We start from the raw sequence: 17910 nt of genomic DNA, 5'->3' as shown, positions 1-17910 counted from the left end.
TCGGAGCTCTCGGAGCTCCAGGAGCTAGCGGAGCTCTCTTCAGAGCCTCAGGTGTCCTCGCTCAAAGATGCGTCACTTCGTCTTCAGCGTCTTATTTCAGGAAAAGTTCAGCAGCCGTGAAAGCAAGAGAAAAAAGAAAATTACACAAAATGAGTTTTCATCTTCACTTTGCTGCTGGGAAGCTCGTGTGTCTCTGTCCCACGTTCCTCATTTCCCTCACACGTCCTCTGGTTGTTGTTTATTTCACAGATGATTAAACAGCGATTTGGTTTGACACCAAATTGAATCCTCTTCCTCGTCTCTCGTTTATTCTCCGTCTCTTAATCCCTCTCCTGTTTTCTTATTTTCTGTCTCCTCCCTTGCTCTTCCCCTCTTGTTAGTGTCACATTTCTTTCTCCACATGACTTCATCCATCCATCATCCACCCACCCATCCACCTTATACTGCTTTATCCTCCACATGAGGTTAGTGGGGGGAGCTGTGCCAATCTCAGCTCACATTAGGGGCGGAGTCACACGCTGGACAGATCGCCAGTCCATCGCAGGGACAAATAACCATTCAGTCTCACAGTGTTCTCTTTACCTAATGCCCATGTTGCATGTTTTTGGACTGTGTGACAAAGAAAAATCCATGACTTCCTAAAACATTCTGTCCTTTCAAGTGGGGAATTTTACACATTTAAAACCACTTAACAGGTATTACATAGTTACATTCACTGTGTGCTTATTCTAGTTACTCAGTTATTGTCTCGTCTTTGGATAAATCTGAAGAGAGATTCTGAGAAGTTTTTTAATATATGACAAAGTTGTCCTTTATCTTTACATCTGATTTGGGTTTGAGACATTTGAGCCCAAACATCAAAGAGTAGCCTGATTTTACAGTTTTAGAAAACTTCTTCACAAATTTATCAAATTTGACTTGATTATGTAAAACCAATCGTAAGACTTTGATATCACAGACCTCCTGTCTGTATGTGGACTGTAACATGTTCCGATGTTTCCTAATAGAGAAGCACATTTTAAATTCATCAGCAGGTGATTATATTGCAGCCCCTGTTGTATAAACGATTGCATCATCTGCATAAAGCTCGATCCTCTTCACCCGCTTCCCTTTCTTTATATTCCGATTGTTCTCGTCTGCTGCTTCTCTCCTCAGCACAGGTCCATTTTCTCTTTGCTCTGATTTATTTTGTCCCCTCTTTACTGTCTTGTAGCTTTTATTTATGTCCTGCACCACAGACTGGACCTCATGTGTGACGCGCAATAAGACAAAATCTATCCACCAAAAAAAATCAATTTGCCCGCTGATTGTGGTTCACAGTGAAACATTACATCATCTCTGTTTAGTCATAGAAGTCAACTGCCTCTGCTGCCCCTGCTGGTTGTAAACATGGTACAGTCCATCAGTCTAACATACATATTTATTAAGTTGTATAAAGAATACTTGACCCTGTCTTACTAAACCCTTTATTTACGCTCTTTGTCCTCTGTGTTTTCCTGCTGCAGAGCGTTGGTGTGAGCGTTATGGAGACCTGCAGGGGGAGCTGCTGTGCGTGGAGCTGGACAAGGAGCGGCAGGGTTTGGGTCTCAGCCTGGCAGGAAACCGCGATCGCTCCCGCCTCAGCATCTTCGTGGTCGGACTCCATCCTGGAGGAGCGGCCGCTCGAGACGGACGCATCCAAGTTGGAGACGAGCTGTTGGAGGTTAGAACCACACCACGTCACATGACTCAATGCCTCATTGAAGCTATTTGTTTAGGAGTGGCACCAATGTTGTAAACCTGATTTAATAGAATTATTAAACTATGCATTTCTGCTTTGTTGACATTGTCTGCTAGCTAAAGTCAAAGTCAGAAATAAAGCATGTTTAATTGAAGGAAAAATCACATATGATACCTTAAAATCAAAAGTTAAAGTTAGAGTTAAAAACAGATGTAGCTAAAAATGGTAGGTGATAAAAGACTGTGTTACCTTCACAATACCAACACTAAATAATATTTATTGGGCATGAGTTTATGGGTTGCTTGGTATCATGGTCAGTTCTGTTGAGGAAACAACCCTGAACACGGAGTTCCCTCTCAAACTCGGAGCAGCCTCACCAACCCTGACATACTGTAGGATTCCAACAGTGAACGTTTTCCTGCCAACATGGGCAGAGCGTAAACAAACAGAGTCACATGACGTCTGGGCTTCTACTGTCAGTAATCACAAGGCAAAAAGCAGCAAATAAATGACGTGAATGCAGTGGTTTCAAAAGAGGTTTTAATGTCATTGCACCAAAAATGCAGCGAGTGAAGTGGAGTGAGGAGCAACTGAGTGAATGAGTCTGTTTGTGCAGACCTTGACTTGCACTCAACAGATTATTAATTATTAATGAAGTTGAATTCTCGAGGAGGCAAACTGTTTTATTAACAAACTAAAAGAATAAAAATCACCAAAAAAGACACAACTGGTTTACAATCACTCACTTTGCTCACAGTGCAGCGTTCATCATTTCTTTACCTCCGCCGTCTCTGTTCCACCTCTGTTATAAATTAATAATAACAAAAGTCAACACATTGAGTTAATTTTGTATCAACGGGGGAAAAAGAAAGATGTTTTCAGCCCCACATTTTTACTATCAGACATTATGAATAAGAAACCTCAGCAAATGAACGAGAATCAGTCTTTTATGAAGCACCTTAAAGGCAAAAGTACATGTGTGTGAGCAGAAAATGACTTTTTTATAATATGACTGAAGTAAAGGGATTGAGCCATGATGGATCAGTGGTGAGTGAGTGAGCATTATAATACCGTCAGAGTCTCAGTGAGAAATTGATGCTGAGCTGAAGTAAAACGCACACACAGTGAATTACACGCAAACAAAATCACATTAACATGCAGTGAAATAACAGGTGTAATAAAACACACATTAAGACTAAACTACACACAAAACACACAATGAAACGCAGCTTAAAAAACACACACACATATATAATAGACATTAAACACACACTAAATCATAGACATGAGATTTGTACTGACTTTACCTGTGTGTGCGTGTGTGTGTGAGGATGCTGGCGTGCACACGTGCAGATACTGTAAGATATTGATTTAGACTTTAGACCTAAAACTGTTTACACAGTCACATTATGGGGACTTGTCTTCCTTGTGGGAACAAAAAGTCCCCACAATGTAAATAACTATATTTTAAGGTGAAGATATGTTTTAAGGTTAGGGTTAGGATTAGGATTAGGCCAATAGTAATTGTCTCCAGGAAATGAATGTAAGTCAATGCAATGTCCCCTCAAGTCATGAATGTCCAACATGTGTGTGTAAGTGTGTGTGTGTGTGTGTGTGTTCGTTCATTAGCCTGGAAACTAGACCAATCACCAGGCTCATTTATTTATATTTCTTTTATTAGACAAACATTGATTAATGTCATACAATAAACCATCGAGCCTGACTGGAGTTGAACCAGAGAACCAATGAGATCTGTTTATTTGTTCTGGGTCGTATTTTATTGTCCAGTTTTCAGGTATAAACCAGTGAATTTAATGTTATTTGTTGATCCAGGTACAAATCTTTACAGTTTAAAGCATTCAAAATTATACATGTTGTGATACAATTGCGATTTCAATATGATTTGTGACATTAGAGAGATATTTTACAGAATTATTGTCATTAAGAGAAAAATATACAGTAAATAAAATGATGTTTGTGCAGATTCTGTAGAATATTTAATATAAGAAGGTATTTTCACACACGTCGGCCATTTTGTGATTTCAATCAAAATGTCTATGAAATGTTCAGCCCTGATTTACTGCCCTCTCCAGTCAAACACCAGCTACTGCATTCAAATGTTGCCTTTTTTTACTCCATGCTTGTGACACTGGTAGACTCTTTGGTCACCCTCTTGTCCAATCAGCTTGCGGCTCGTTGTCTCAGACTCCTCCCTCTTTTATAGACACCAGAGCTGTTGCTGTGTCGTCTTTCTCTCTCCACCACTTGAAGCACGAGGAGAGCGATTCTCGATTCTCGTCTCACTGAGAACCTCACACGGCTGCTACACAATGTCACATTTCATTATCAGGCCACGCCCCCTGCATTAGTCCCTCCTCCTCTCCGTCTCTCAGCTCTCAGCCAACGTCTTGTTATTTTTATTAAAATCCAGCATTTGGCAGAATTCAGAAGGTTTAGTTGCACTTGAATGTTTATATTCTTATGTTTATGACCGGGTTTCTGTGTTTTTCCCACAGATTAACAACCAGATACTTTATGGGCGGAGCCACCAGAATGCCTCGGCCATCATTAAGAGCGCCGCATCCAAGGTGAAACTTATCCTGCTCAGGTAAGACTGTGAGACACCTTCATACAGACACAGTGTTGTAGCTCTGTAGTGTTTGCTTGTGCTCAGGGGCGGAGTTACTTGAAAGTCAGTGGGAGGCGGAGCTTGAGCTCACATTGTCAGTGGAGTCCAGAGCTGGTTCTTCTACTCATGAAACTCGTGACACTAACACAAACACGGGACTTGTAAAGCAGTTGTTTTGGGTGAAAGTGAATCATTAGAATCATTAGATTCATTAGTTGAGATGAGTTGACAGAGTGGTTCAGTCGTTCAGTCACTGAAGTGAAATTCCAGTGAACGTGGTGATGAAGGTGCCGTCTCTAAATCCAGCAGACTCCTCTGTAAACCACGTTTGCCAAATGTTGCAGATGATTTTGAAGTCTTTTTCACTTTGATCTAAATGTTGCTTTGACGTCGCGCTCATGACTCTTCAATGACGACACTCTCTGACCAATCAGAGGCCGGCAGTCTGACGTCACATGTTCGTATGGGCTCAGCTGAACCTCGTCAGAGCAGGAACTAAAAAAAGAACCGGGTTCTTTCACTGATAAGAAAAGAAAAGGAGTCGCGTCGTGCTGGAACTGTGTGATGGAAAAAGCTCCATCAGTGAGTTTAAACTCAGTTGTTTATTTTTGTGGTTGTTGGCTGATTAAATGGCTGCTGCTGCTGCTGCTGCTGCTGCTGCTGCTGCTGCTGCTGCTGCTGCTGCTGCTTCCTCCTTTTTTGTTGTTGTTTATTTATTTTTTCACAATTAAGAGAAAGTATATCAACATCTGCTGCGACATAAAAAATATTGAACTTAACTGCAGAAGAGACTAAATACAGTCATGTATAATGTAATAACATGGCGCCTCGCTGGTCTGATTAGGTCCATTCTTGTCCTAAATCCCTCTCGTGCAGCTGCTTTTGCTGCTGTAATGGCTCAGTTTTGAGTCATCATGGCTCAGCACGAGGATCAATACACTTTCACTCTAATCCAATCCATAGACTTAGTGATAAAAAGGCAGAGGAGGCCAGGCTCTCTGCAGGCTGAAGAAGACACATAAACACAGAAAAAGGAACGTTTTCCACCAAATATAAAGTCAGTTTACTGCAGAGGAAAGAGCACACGTCCCTCGCAGGGTCAGGGTGTCCTGGTGACAGCAGAGGTTTAGACAGAATGATAATAATAAAAACACTTCACATTCTCTGTCTGTCTCCACCTCTGCTTTAACTTCATCTCCTCTCACATTTAACATGCTTTCAATGTTTTCTGCCTAAAATCACGTCATGGTCAGTAAAGGAGTGTTGTGTTCTGTGTGCAGCTGTACACCATTTAGTTTTAGTTAGATGTTAGATGTTTTAGTTTTAGTCGACTAAATATAATCACAACTCTCAGCTCAGCTTACTTGAAAATACATTTCAACACTAAACGTGAGCTAGAACACGTTTAGAACGCGTCACTAGTTCTTTCAGAATCAGCTGTTTATCGCGGACGTGATTTCCGTCTTCCCTGTAGCATTAAAACCACGTCAGCTTTTCTCCATGTGACGACACAGAAGAGCTTTTTCTCCACGGTGATTGGACAAATGCGGCAAAAAGGCACTTCCACGGAAGCTCGGCTTCTCTTGGAGTCAATGGAGCAGTGGGCGGTCTGCGAGGCGGAGCCAGTTTGTGATTGACAGCCTTGCAGCGGAGTGTTTTCTGCCTCAGTCCTGTGATGAAGTCTGTGTGTTCTGTACTCTGTGATAGAGAACTGTAAATAATTCCTACAGTAATTTACTCGTTGTTTTGGACGCTGAGCTTCTGCATGATGATTGGAGGAACTGTCTGAAAGGTGGGGCTAGTTTTTGATTGACAGCATTGCAGAAACACACACGACAGTGGAGCTTTTTCGGACTGTGGACGTACAGCTCCTCATTGTGTGTTATTTTCATTGGTGATAAAGAACATTTTCAGAAATAAAAACCACTATTATAGCATTTCAGTTGTTTGTTTGCAGAATTTATGTATAAATAACTGGTCCTGAAATGAGCTTCAGCTGTTTCATTTAACCGTCACAGTGAATCAGGTCAAAGTCCAGTTTAGTTCAGTCTGCCTGTGTGGGAAGTGTGAATGGAAGCTGACACAAACACCCGTCACCTAATGCTGCTCCAGGTGAACGGCACACTCACTTTTCACAGCCGTCAGAGTCCAAATGAAAAGCTGCTGCCTGATCTGACAGCCAGGATCCAGCAGCCGGCTCTGCCTTCACCGGCTAAGCTCCCGCTTTGATAAAGGAGGGAGACGGTCCTCACTTTCAAAGACCAGTCCTCTGAGACGTGAGAGGAGCTGAGGATTAAGCGCTCCTCCTCCACCACCTCCACCTCCTCCTCTGCAGAAGTGAGCTCTCTGCTGCTGCTGCTGCTGCTGCTGCTGCTGGGATTGATTTGCTGCTTTGAAGCGAGCAGGTGTGCTATATTCACTGAGGTCTTATTAAGACCCAAAGCCTCCCACATCAGAGCAGGTGAGCTCTCTGTCAGAGAGGATTCAGTCTGCAGGTGGAGACCGGAGGATGAAACCTGAGCCAGTCCTTCTAAAGTTTTATCAAGTCGCTTTGATCACGTTAACTTTTCTCCCCGAACATTGATCTTACTGCTCAAGACGTAACGTGAGCGATGTCAGGGACAGCATTGATATGTGCAGCATGATCTCACAGAGCTTTACCTCCTGAGAGCTGGAGCTGTGTCGAGGCTTCACAGTCACAACTGTTATTAAAAATGTCTCAGAAACGATTATCAATTCAAATTCAAATTGAACAAATCCATTTATTTAAAGGGTTCATAAACACACGTCACAGCTTCACCTGCAGAACTCTCTGGTGGCGTCTGCTGCTCTGTTCTCTCTCTTCTTCTCTGACGTTTGTCTCGGCTTCAGCTCACAATGTTCTCTGCTTTGAAAAGAAGAAATTCTCAGTATTTTGTGAAATAATTTAAGATCAGAATTGTTGAATCATCTGCTGGGTCGTGCGTGTGCGTGCGTGTGCGTGCGTGTGCGTGCGTGTGCGTGTGCATGCGTGTGCGTGCGTGTGTGTGTGTGCGTGTGCGTGTGTCAGAATGGAGACAGATGAGTGTCCAGTGTGATGACAGACTCTGCTAAAGACCTCTGCTGCTCTGACTGATGAGCTGCTTGTCGTGTTGTTGGAGCTCTGTGATGATGAAGGGCGACATAAATCACTCTCACAACAACGAGTCATTACAACCATCACTGAACTGTGACCAGCATCGCCGTCAACACACATCACAGCGCCTTCTCTGGACCTGTGAAATCCTCACAGGTCCTCCGTCATGTGACGTTTGTGTTCACACAGTAAACACAGTTGAAACACATGGTGTGAAACAAACATCCTCAGCTCACGCCGGTGCATTTCTGTAGGAGAAGACGCGGGTGAACATGCAGGGAATGAACATGGAGGTGGTGACAGCTCAGAAGTATCTAGTTGTGTGTGCGTGGACAGTTCATGCGTGAACTGAGCTGTAGCATCGCTATCTTCTTCTTTGGTAGGAATGCGTCCTTTTCCCTGCGTTCAGACTTGTACTGCCACCCGCTGGTGAAGTGGGGTACTACGGGACCCTGAGGTGCGAGTATACCAGGGCCTTCCGACCTTCTCTGACCTGTCTTTTTTGCCGTGGTCTCCTGGGGCAGTGGCAGCTCAGCAGCAGACAGGCAGACGCTGAACAGAGAGAGGATAATAGTCGCGCTGTCGTCTATGATGGACAACCTCTCCCGCCCCCTGGAGGACACATCACAACACAACAACGTCTGTTAGTTTAGAGTGATCAAGTGTTGAAATAATCCAAATAAACAAGCTGACATTTTACCATCTAAAGTTTAGTGAAGGCAGCAGCTGGAGGCATGTGTGTTTACACAGAGATGATTTATTTCATCCTCACCCTCATTTAGACTTTTAACCCTTCACTCCAGCTTATGGATATTCTTTCTAACGAGTTTCTCTGAGTTCATTTCATCAGATCGCATTAATGTTGATTTCCCATGATTCCCTCTGCTTTCAGCTTTCTGCAGCTGGTGTTCAGGTCGTGTTCGATGTCTCCTGCTGCTCACTGTAATATTCCCCCTGTTATAATCAGGAGTTTTCCTGCGCGTGTGTGTGCGTGCGCACACGTGTGTGTGTGTGTGTGCGTGCGCGTGCATGTGTCGGGGCAGGAGAACACAGCCGCTCTCTCCGTGTTCAACCAGGTGACAAAATCTCGTTAAAGTAGTGTCCGTGCGCCGCTGCTGAATGATTTCTCTCTGGATAAAGGTCGCACGCCACAGCGATGAGCAACGGGATGTTGAGACAGCGGTGTAGCCTCACAGCCTCATCGCCATGGAAACTGACATGGTTTAGTGTCCCCGGTCTGGCGTGGTGTCACCTCGGTGCAGGACGATATATCAAATTACATCTGTATCGTTACGTGAGACGAGATTTATGAAAGTATCTGTGATGACTTTTCCTGGTTTTAGAGGTTGTCGCGTTGTGAAATACGTGAAAAATACATCATTATATTTTTAAAAAGTCACTTAAGTCACTTGATCTGAAATGAAAGGTAATAAGTGATTATTTTAAGATCATGTAACACAGATGATAAACTGTAGATTATATTTCATTTTACAGTGTATTTACAGTGTATTGTTACACTCAAACATCTCACGAGTCCAGAGAAACAACCTTTATACCAACATATGTCTCCTATATCAGGAATAAGACTCCAAATATACACAGATTAGATTAGATTAGATTAGATTAGAATAGAAATAAAAATTGTTGTGCAAAGTATAAAATAAGATATACAAAAGTAGAACGACGTCACCCAGACTTACAGAAATATTAATTTGATTAATTTTCTGATATCTATGTCGATACTGAATGATTTGTTTTTCTAGGAAAAGATAAAAACAACAACATTTACACAGCAAATGGTTTCATAAAGCCAGAAATCCACAGTCACAACATCAGACTTCAGTTTTGCAGGTGAAACATCTGTGGTAAAGAAAACACCTCATAAATAAAACTGTTTCCTGAGGAGGTGAATCAAAGACGCAGTCAAAGATGTTTTTTTCACAAAAGAAACATTTTACTAAAGTTACAAAAAAACAAAACAAAAACAAACTCATTTTTCATGAAAATGCAGTTTATGATGTTACAAAAACATGGCCGTCTCCATGACAACAGTTAGTTTAGGTTAACTAATAATAATAATAATAATAAAAGCTCTGAACTCGATATGAAATTTATATTTTTTTGTGAAATAATTTAAGATCAGATTTGTTAAATCCTTTCCCGGGCCCAGATACTGATGCTGGCGGGCCAGATTTGGCCCACGGGCCACCAGTTGCTGACCACTGATCTAAGAGAGAATGAATGAGTGAGAGCTGCGTCTGACATGACTGAAACAGGAAGTCATGGACTTTAGAGCGTCTCCTTGACCGTGAAGAAGAAGACATGAAAGAAATGAGTCGTTTTGTGTTTCATAAAGAAGAATTGATCATGGTTGTATCAGTGATTCCAGAACTATGTTCCAGATTTTCATCTTTAATTTAGTCATTTTAATAAAAGTGATTGAGATTCAGTCGCGGACGAGGAATTCATTATCATCCACGACGCTTTTATGAGGTAAAATGAGTGAGAGTGAAGAGACAGAACAATAGATGATGAGATTCATCAAACACCCGCTGGCTGCAGCTCATCGTCTCAAACCTGCATTTATTTTTCATCTGACACAAAAATATGTCAGAGAACATTACTACTGCTGCTGCTCACTGCTGCTGCTGTTCACTGCTGCTGCTGTTGTTACGGCTGCTGCTGCTGCTTCTCTTCTTTACGCTGCAGACGTTATGTTGTTGTTGGCTTTTTCTTTTTTTATCCATCTGTCATATTCTGGTAAATTCAATATCTCAGAAACGTCTCCAGGGAATCTTTTCAGATTTGGCACAAACGTCCACTTGGACTCGAGGATGATGTTTGTTATGTTTTGTGCTCTTGTTGTGTTTCACAGTGTGAGCAGAACATGGTGGTAGATCAATATTTACCTTACTGAGTAATTATGATTTATTCTCCACAGAAACTTAGTAAATGTTGCTTAACTTTCCAAAAATGTTATTTGCATAGCGCTAAATCCCAGCTTACATTATCTAAAGACTCTATACACAGTAAGACAGAAACCTTTATGATATTATAGAGAGAAGAGAAACCACAACAGTTCACACAATGAGCAAACACTAGGGGGCAGTAGAGGGAGAAAAAAACTACTCTGCCAAGACAGGATGTGGTGAAAGGAATGTGGGTGTGATGTATTTAATATTAAGATAATACATTATTTTATCTAATTCAGCGTTTGTGTTCACAAACACAAATAACAACAAACCAAAAAACACCCACAAAACTTACGCACTGCAGCTTTAAATGCATCACATGGACATAGTGAAAGTGTTATTGTGAGGATCTGATCCGCTCTGACTGCACAGACGTTTACTCGTCGTGATGTCTCGAGTCACACGACACGGTCTGAGGCTCACAGCTGCTGTGATGCAGCAGGTGTCTCTCTGAGTGTCTTCATGTCCCTCTCAGCCTCCTCCTCCTCCATGTTGTCCGACAGCAGACTCTGTGCCTCTGGTTTAGTTGTTTTTCGCTCTATTTATTCAGGAGACGTGCGTGTGTGCGTGTGTGTGTGTGTGTGTGTGTGTGCGTGTGTGTGTTGAGATGCTGATGTGATTAAATGTGATTTCTCCTGACTGCTGACTTTGGCTCCGCTGAGTAAAGATGTTTAACAGTTGAGTGCAGCTTGTGCCTGATGTTTGACTGTTAGTGTGAGTTTAGATCACAGTCATGTTCATGTGAATCACCAGACCTGGTGCTAAGACGCAGTGTGTGTGGATACACAGCAGCGTGGACAAGTATTTAGTTAGTGTACTTAAGTCACTTTTTAGTGTATCTGTACTTTACTCGAGTATCATTATTTCATACTTTGACTCCACTACATTTAGTTTTTACTCAGAAAGAGAAAACAGTTTTACAGAATTCAGATTGCATTCTGGGAACATTTAAAGACGCGTGCATGCGTGTGTTTCCCAGGTGTTGTTGTGGGGACCTAAATCTGTTTCCACAGTCACATTATGACACTCGTCTTTCTTATAGGGACAAAAATCAAATCCCCATAACGTACATGATTACATTTTAAAGTGAAGACGTGTTATGGTTAAGGTTAGTCCAGTAGTAGTTATGGTTAAGGTTAACCATAAGACTACTACTGGACTAAGGTTAGTCCAGTAGTAGTTATGGTTAAAGTTAGTTATGGTTAAGGTTAGTCCAGTAGTAGTTATGGTTAAGGTTAGTCCAGTAGTGGTTATGGTTAGTCCAGTAGTAGTTATGGTTAAGGTTAGTTATGTTTAAGGTTAAGGTTAGTCCAGTAGTAGTTATGGTTAGTCCAGTAGTAGTTATTGTTAAGGCTAGTCCAGTAGTAGTTATGGTTAAGGTTAGTCCAGTAGTAGTTATGGTTAGTCCAGTAGTAGTTATGGTTAAGGTTAGTCCAGTAGTAGTTATGGTTAAGGCTAGTCCAGTAGTAGTTATGGTTAAGGTTAAGTTTAGTCACATTGTTGCTGGTCTTCACTTCTTTAAAGTTTGTGTCAGAACATTCCTCATTTTGTTGTTTTCATTTTATCACTGGACTGACTCCGCCCCCTCTTTCTTCACTCTCTCTACAGAAATGAAGATGCTATAAACCAGATGGCTGTCCCTCCCTTCCCTACTCCCCCTCCTCCCCCTGCTCCCCCTGTCCTCAGTCCTGTCCTCAGTCCTGTCCTCAGTCCTGTCCTCAGTCCCATCCTCAGTCCTGTCCTCAGTCCTGTCCTCAGTCCTGTCCTCAGTCCCGTCCTCAGTCCTGTCATACCTGAGGTAAACACACACACACACTGCATACTTACCTTCCCATCATGCAACACTTTGTAAACAGTGAAACAAGCTGGGGCTTTTGTTGAGGGTAAATTCTGTTCCTGTGTGAATAAGACCTGAAGTTACTCCAGATTATAACACTGCCCCCTACAGGCGTGGATGGTAATAGACACTCAGTTTATAATAAGAAGAATTGGTGAAATGTGATTTTTACAAAGCCGTGTTTATGGAAACAACAACTGTGTGAATTAAACCTCAGACAGAGGAAGAAGTCACGACAACTAAGACTAAAGGGAAAGAGCAGCTTTTCACTTCACTGCTGTATTTTTACTTTTTAATATCATGTGAAATGATGATAAAGAATCTTGAATCTACAGCTGTGTGTGTGTGTGTGTGTGTCCTCCAGTGCGTGGCTCCACCTCTTCCCACTGTCCCCGCCCCCACAGACGGACCCCGCCCCCAACTCAGCCTCCCGCTTCCCCCTGTATCATCGTCACCGAACACACTGGTCAGTGTGAACCTGTTTACATGACTCAGCATAATTCTGTGAGGTGATGATAGCACAACAAATATTAAAGTGTGTGTCTGTGTGTGTGTGTCTGTGTGTGTGTGTGTGTGTGAGACAGGACAAGATGAGCGACGAGGAACACAACAACAGGAACAGGAGCAGCAGCAACAACAGCGCCCCCCAGAGTCTGAGAGAGGCCGACACCTTCACAAAGGTACTGAGCTCTGAGTGAACACTCACTCATTCACTCAAGAAGTGGTATACAGTGGTGACCTGTGAGTTGACTAGGTTCCAGTTCATGTCTAACACATTGTTAACAATACCAGTCGTTTACATTGTTCTAAGGTATTTTGCACAAAAATTTTCACGGATAAAAATTGGTGCATTGAACAGTGAACGTAGTCGTGTCTGCAGCATCTTGGAATCCTCAGACATTCCGACTTGGCAATCGACCTGGTTTTAGGGTTAGAATTGGGTTTAGGTTAAAGGTTATTGTTAGGTTTAGGTTAAGGTTAAGGTAAGGGGCTAGTGAATGCATTATGTCTATGATGTGTCCTCACTAAGTGATAAAAACTAGTTTTCCAGAGTGAGGACATTTTGACTGGTCCACACTTCTTTACAGGGTTTTTTCAGGAATAAGACTGGGTTTTAGGGTAAAGGTTAGGGTTAAGCTCTTAGTTGTGATAGTTAAGGTTATAGTGAGGGTGGGTTAGTGAATGCATTGTTGGATGTGATATAAAAACACGTGTGTGTGTGTGTGTGTCCAGTCGTGCAGGTCGTCCAGCAGCTCCAGTAAACAGACAGCAGCGACTCCTCCTCTGATCAGCCCTGACCTGCAGGCTGCCAACAAAGGTATCTCTCACACACACACACACACACAGCTATGCTTCTTAGGACATTGCATTAACTTCCATTCATTGGACCATTGGATTTCAACCACTCGTTAGGACCAGGTTTTGGTCTCCATGAAGACTTCTGGTCCCAGAAAAGGTCCTTAGGACTCTGCATTGGACTGCCTTAACAAATCATGATCTCTAACCTTAACCATAACTTAACTGAGCCTTAACCATAGTACCATAGTACTATAACCAGTTAATGCCTAAAACTAATCTTAACCTAACCAAAATTCAAAAATCTAAACTCAACCAGTTCCTCAGAAATGAGGTTCTGCCTCATTAGGACCAGGACTGGTCCTGTCAAGGTCAGTTTTTATCCCAGAAAAGGTCTTAAACAAATCATGATCTCTAAACTTTACCATAACCAGTTCATCTCTTTCCCTCAGATCCATCATGCTGTGTGGTGGTTCCCGGTCAGGAGACGGTGTTGGAGATCTGTAAAGGTCGATCAGGACTGGGACTCAGTATAGTGGGAGGACGAGACACACAGCTGGTAACACACACACTTTATCACATTTCATTTTTAAACAACGGCAGAGTCTGAGTTAGTTAAACAGCTTTATTGTGATTATGCACAGACGTGTGTGACAGGGATAATTCTGTGTTCTAAGCACAGTTTGGAGATTTAAATGTTTTTTCCTCTCAGCCACCAAACGTGTCCTTGCACAGACTCAGTTAAATACATCAATGTGGATCCTCATCAAAGCCGTCTCCTCTTTCTAATTATCCATGGACACCTGGACATTTAAATTAATGAAAAATAATTTAATCTGAGGTGTTATTAGATTAAATGGCTTTAGACATTCATACTGAGTATTAAATAATCTCATCTCATTCTCCCCAATCATCGTAGTTTGGATGTGGAAAAAGCTGAGACTCAAAGCCTGAAGTTGTAAATTTGGCTTGTGTCAGAGACAATGACCAACAGGGGGTGTTCTACTACAACTACCCAGCATACGCGTTCCCTTTAATGGACAGATTATTGCTCCAGAACTGGCTTCAAATTGTAACGCTGCATAGAAACCTGAAATAGTTTAAACTAGACTAAAATAAAGTAAATAAAAGCAATTCATTTAATGTCAACGTCAACAGAGATGTTCAGAGACATGAGCTCAGAACAGAGAGATTTTAATAATCTGCAGATTAAACTCAGTATTGAACAGTTTTTCCATTTCTTCTCTCTGTTACTGTTTGTTTCCTCCAGGACGCCATCGTGATCCATGAGGTCTATGAAGAAGGAGCAGCAGCCAGAGACAGACGACTGTGGGCAGGAGACCAGATACTGGAGGTCAGTGACTCTCAGCTGGTGGAAGAAATGTGTGGATTTTTTGCTGCTTGTTAATCTGGCATCATTACTGTCACTGCACGTGTTAACAGCAGCAGAGAAACACAGTTCTTCACTACATCGACCAACACACACGCACACACACACGCTCACTCTCACACACACACACACACACACACACTCATTAACATTTAACTGGCTTTATTTGATGGTGACAGATGCTGTTTGCTCGGAATATTAAATGCAGTGCATTATTTAAAGCTTCGGATAATCTACAGTGTAGATTAAACATGGGGGTTCCAGACCAGGCAGGAGTTGTCATATGTCTGACAGACCAGTGGGGGTGCTACAGAGCTAATATAATTATACTTTTAATGCCATTTTAAAATATTCTGTATCAGGGGTGTCAAACAATGACCACAGTATGGCCATAGTGCTACCATAATCTGTCCATAATACAATCATAATCTGACCATCATATTGCTGTAGTACCACAAAAGTCTGACCATAATCTGTCCATAATACAATCATAATCTGTCCATAATACAATCATAATATGGCATGGTAATACCATAATCTCACCATCATAAAACTGTAATATGACAATCATATTGCTATAGTACCACAATAATCTGACCATAATATGTCCATAATACAATCATAATCTGGCCATAATTTAGCCATAGTACTACCATAATCTCACCATCATACAACTGTAATATGACCATCACATTGCTATAGTACCACAATAATCTGACCATAATTTAGCCATAGTGCTACCATAATCTCACCATCATACAACTGTTATTTGACCATCATATTGCTATAGTACCACAATAATCTGACCATAATGTGTTTGTCTGTGTTTTGTACAATCCTTTCAGTGTTTTGGGTGTGAATTACATCTTACATTAGCAATCTACTTTACTTACATACGTACATGCATGATGGAATAAATGTTACAGAACATGTTTACTGCAGGACAGATGGGTTATTTAGACAATGTCTCCCCCTGCTGGACAGACACTAATGACACAATCACTGTGTGTGTGTGTGTTAAGGTCAACGGTGTGGATCTACGTGGTGCGTCCCACGAGGAAGCGATTGCCGCTCTGCGTCAGACGCCGGCGAAGGTGTGTCTGACGGTGCTGAGAGACGAGGCTCAGTACAGAGACGAGGAGAACCTGGACATTTTTAAGGTGGAGCTGCAGAAGAGGAGCGGCAGAGGACTGGGACTCAGCATCGTCGGCAAGAGGTCTGTCTTAAAGAACAACACAACCAACACACCTGTAATAATCGGTAATAATCTGTGTGTGTGTGTGTGTCAGAAGTGGCAGCGGCGTGTTTATCTCTGAGGTGGTCAGAGGTGGCGCTGCTGAGCTGGACGGTCGTCTGATGCAGGGAGATCAGATTCTGTCTGTCAATGGGGAGGACACAAGACACGCCTCCCAGGAAACTGTGGCTGCCATACTGAAGGTGTAACACACACACACACACACACACACACACACACACACGCACACACACACACACACACACAGCAGCATCAGCAAACATTGTTGTATGAAAATCTGATTATCATACAACCCTGTGTCCTTAACTCTTAAAGCTGCCATCAGTGATTTAATACAGATTAAATGTGACAACTCTCACTGATCTAATGTAGAGCAGTGGTTCTCAAAGCCTGGGTCGGGAGCCACAGATGGGTCGTGGGAGATTTTTTTGGTTCCCCAAACTAATTTCTTTGGAATATTCCCATCTTTTATCTAAGATTAATGCGTATATGTGCATATTTGATGATAATACAGCTGTTGTGTGGCCATAATCTGACCCTAACCCAATATGACTATAGTTCAACCGTAATCTGACCATAATACAGTTGTAATCTGACCATAATATGACCATAGTAATACCATAATCTGACCATAATGGCTTTAGCACTACAATAATCTGTGTGTGTGTGTGTGTGTGTGTGCGTGCATGCTTGTGTGTGTGTGTGCACGCGTGTGTTGCAGTGTGCTCGTGGTCAGGTCCTGTTGGAGCTCGGTCGACTCAAAGCTGCGTCCTGGATCTCGTCCAGACCCATCTCACAGGGAAGTCAGGTGTGTTTTTCCTTTCTTGTCTTTCAGATTATTTTTAGGCAGTTAATTTAACCATTAATTTAAATCCATTAACTTAATTTTTTATAAATTATAAGGCTCATGAGTGACTGGATTGTCAGTTTAAACCACTGCATTACAAAATGGCTGACCTCCTTAACATAACTCTCTGTTTTTCTCAGATGAGTCACGTGAGTGGAAACAGCTCGGGTGTTGTGGTGCCGCCCCTCACTCAGCCCCTGACCTCACCTGACCCTCTGACCTCTGACTCACTGTCCACTACCTCCATCGGGTCCCTGCCCCTCAACAACAACGTCAAGTCCACCTCTGACATCACTTCCTCCTCCACTAACAGCACAGGTGACACACTGAGAGATAATGACCTATGATTAATCCTGTCCTAATCCCTCCATAATCTGACTGTAATATTGCCATAGTACTGCGATAATCTGACCATGATATAATTGTAGTATTACCATAATCTGACCATGAAATACCTGTAGTATTACCATAATCTGACCATGATATAACTGTAGTACTACCATAATATGACCATTATATAACTGTAGTATTACCATAATCTGACCATAATATAACTGTAGTACTACGATAATCTGACCATGATATAACTGTAGTACTACGATAATCTGACCATGATATAACTATAGTACTACGATAATATGACCATGACATAACTGTAGTATTTCCATAATCTGACCATGATATAACTGTAGTACTACCATAATCTAATTACAAACAAGTATAGCACCACTATAATCTGACTATAATACAGTTGTGTAACAATTAAGTAGTCCCCGAGCATCGTAATGGCTGGTTGTAGAGCTGCACGAAAACGAGCGCTCTCACAGACCTGAGCACTTCACTTGTTTT

General features: G+C 42.1%; 1 protein-coding gene across 3 annotated transcripts in view; it reads left to right on the top strand.

The window, feature by feature from the left end:
- The window catches only part of patj (PATJ crumbs cell polarity complex component), a 98977-nt gene that overhangs the window by 75853 nt on the left and 5214 nt on the right, over window positions 1–17910 (top strand). For all 3 annotated transcript variants that reach the window (XM_058637814.1, XM_058637815.1, XM_058637816.1), the window contains 12 exons: window positions 1506–1702; window positions 4237–4328; window positions 12045–12234; window positions 12638–12739; window positions 12858–12953; window positions 13507–13591; window positions 14022–14128; window positions 14840–14923; window positions 15982–16175; window positions 16249–16396; window positions 16936–17022; window positions 17202–17379. In XM_058637814.1, the coding sequence (XP_058493797.1) occupies window positions 1506–1702; window positions 4237–4328; window positions 12045–12234; window positions 12638–12739; window positions 12858–12953; window positions 13507–13591; window positions 14022–14128; window positions 14840–14923; window positions 15982–16175; window positions 16249–16396; window positions 16936–17022; window positions 17202–17379 (1560 nt within the window). The remainder of the gene's footprint in view (window positions 1–1505; window positions 1703–4236; window positions 4329–12044; window positions 12235–12637; window positions 12740–12857; window positions 12954–13506; window positions 13592–14021; window positions 14129–14839; window positions 14924–15981; window positions 16176–16248; window positions 16397–16935; window positions 17023–17201; window positions 17380–17910) is intronic.

This window comes from Solea solea, chromosome 9, assembly GCF_958295425.1.
Source record: "Solea solea chromosome 9, fSolSol10.1, whole genome shotgun sequence".
Lineage (NCBI taxonomy): Eukaryota > Metazoa > Chordata > Actinopteri > Pleuronectiformes > Soleidae > Solea > Solea solea.
Note: the sequence above shows the minus strand (reverse complement) of the source record. Positions and strands in the feature narration are given on the sequence as shown.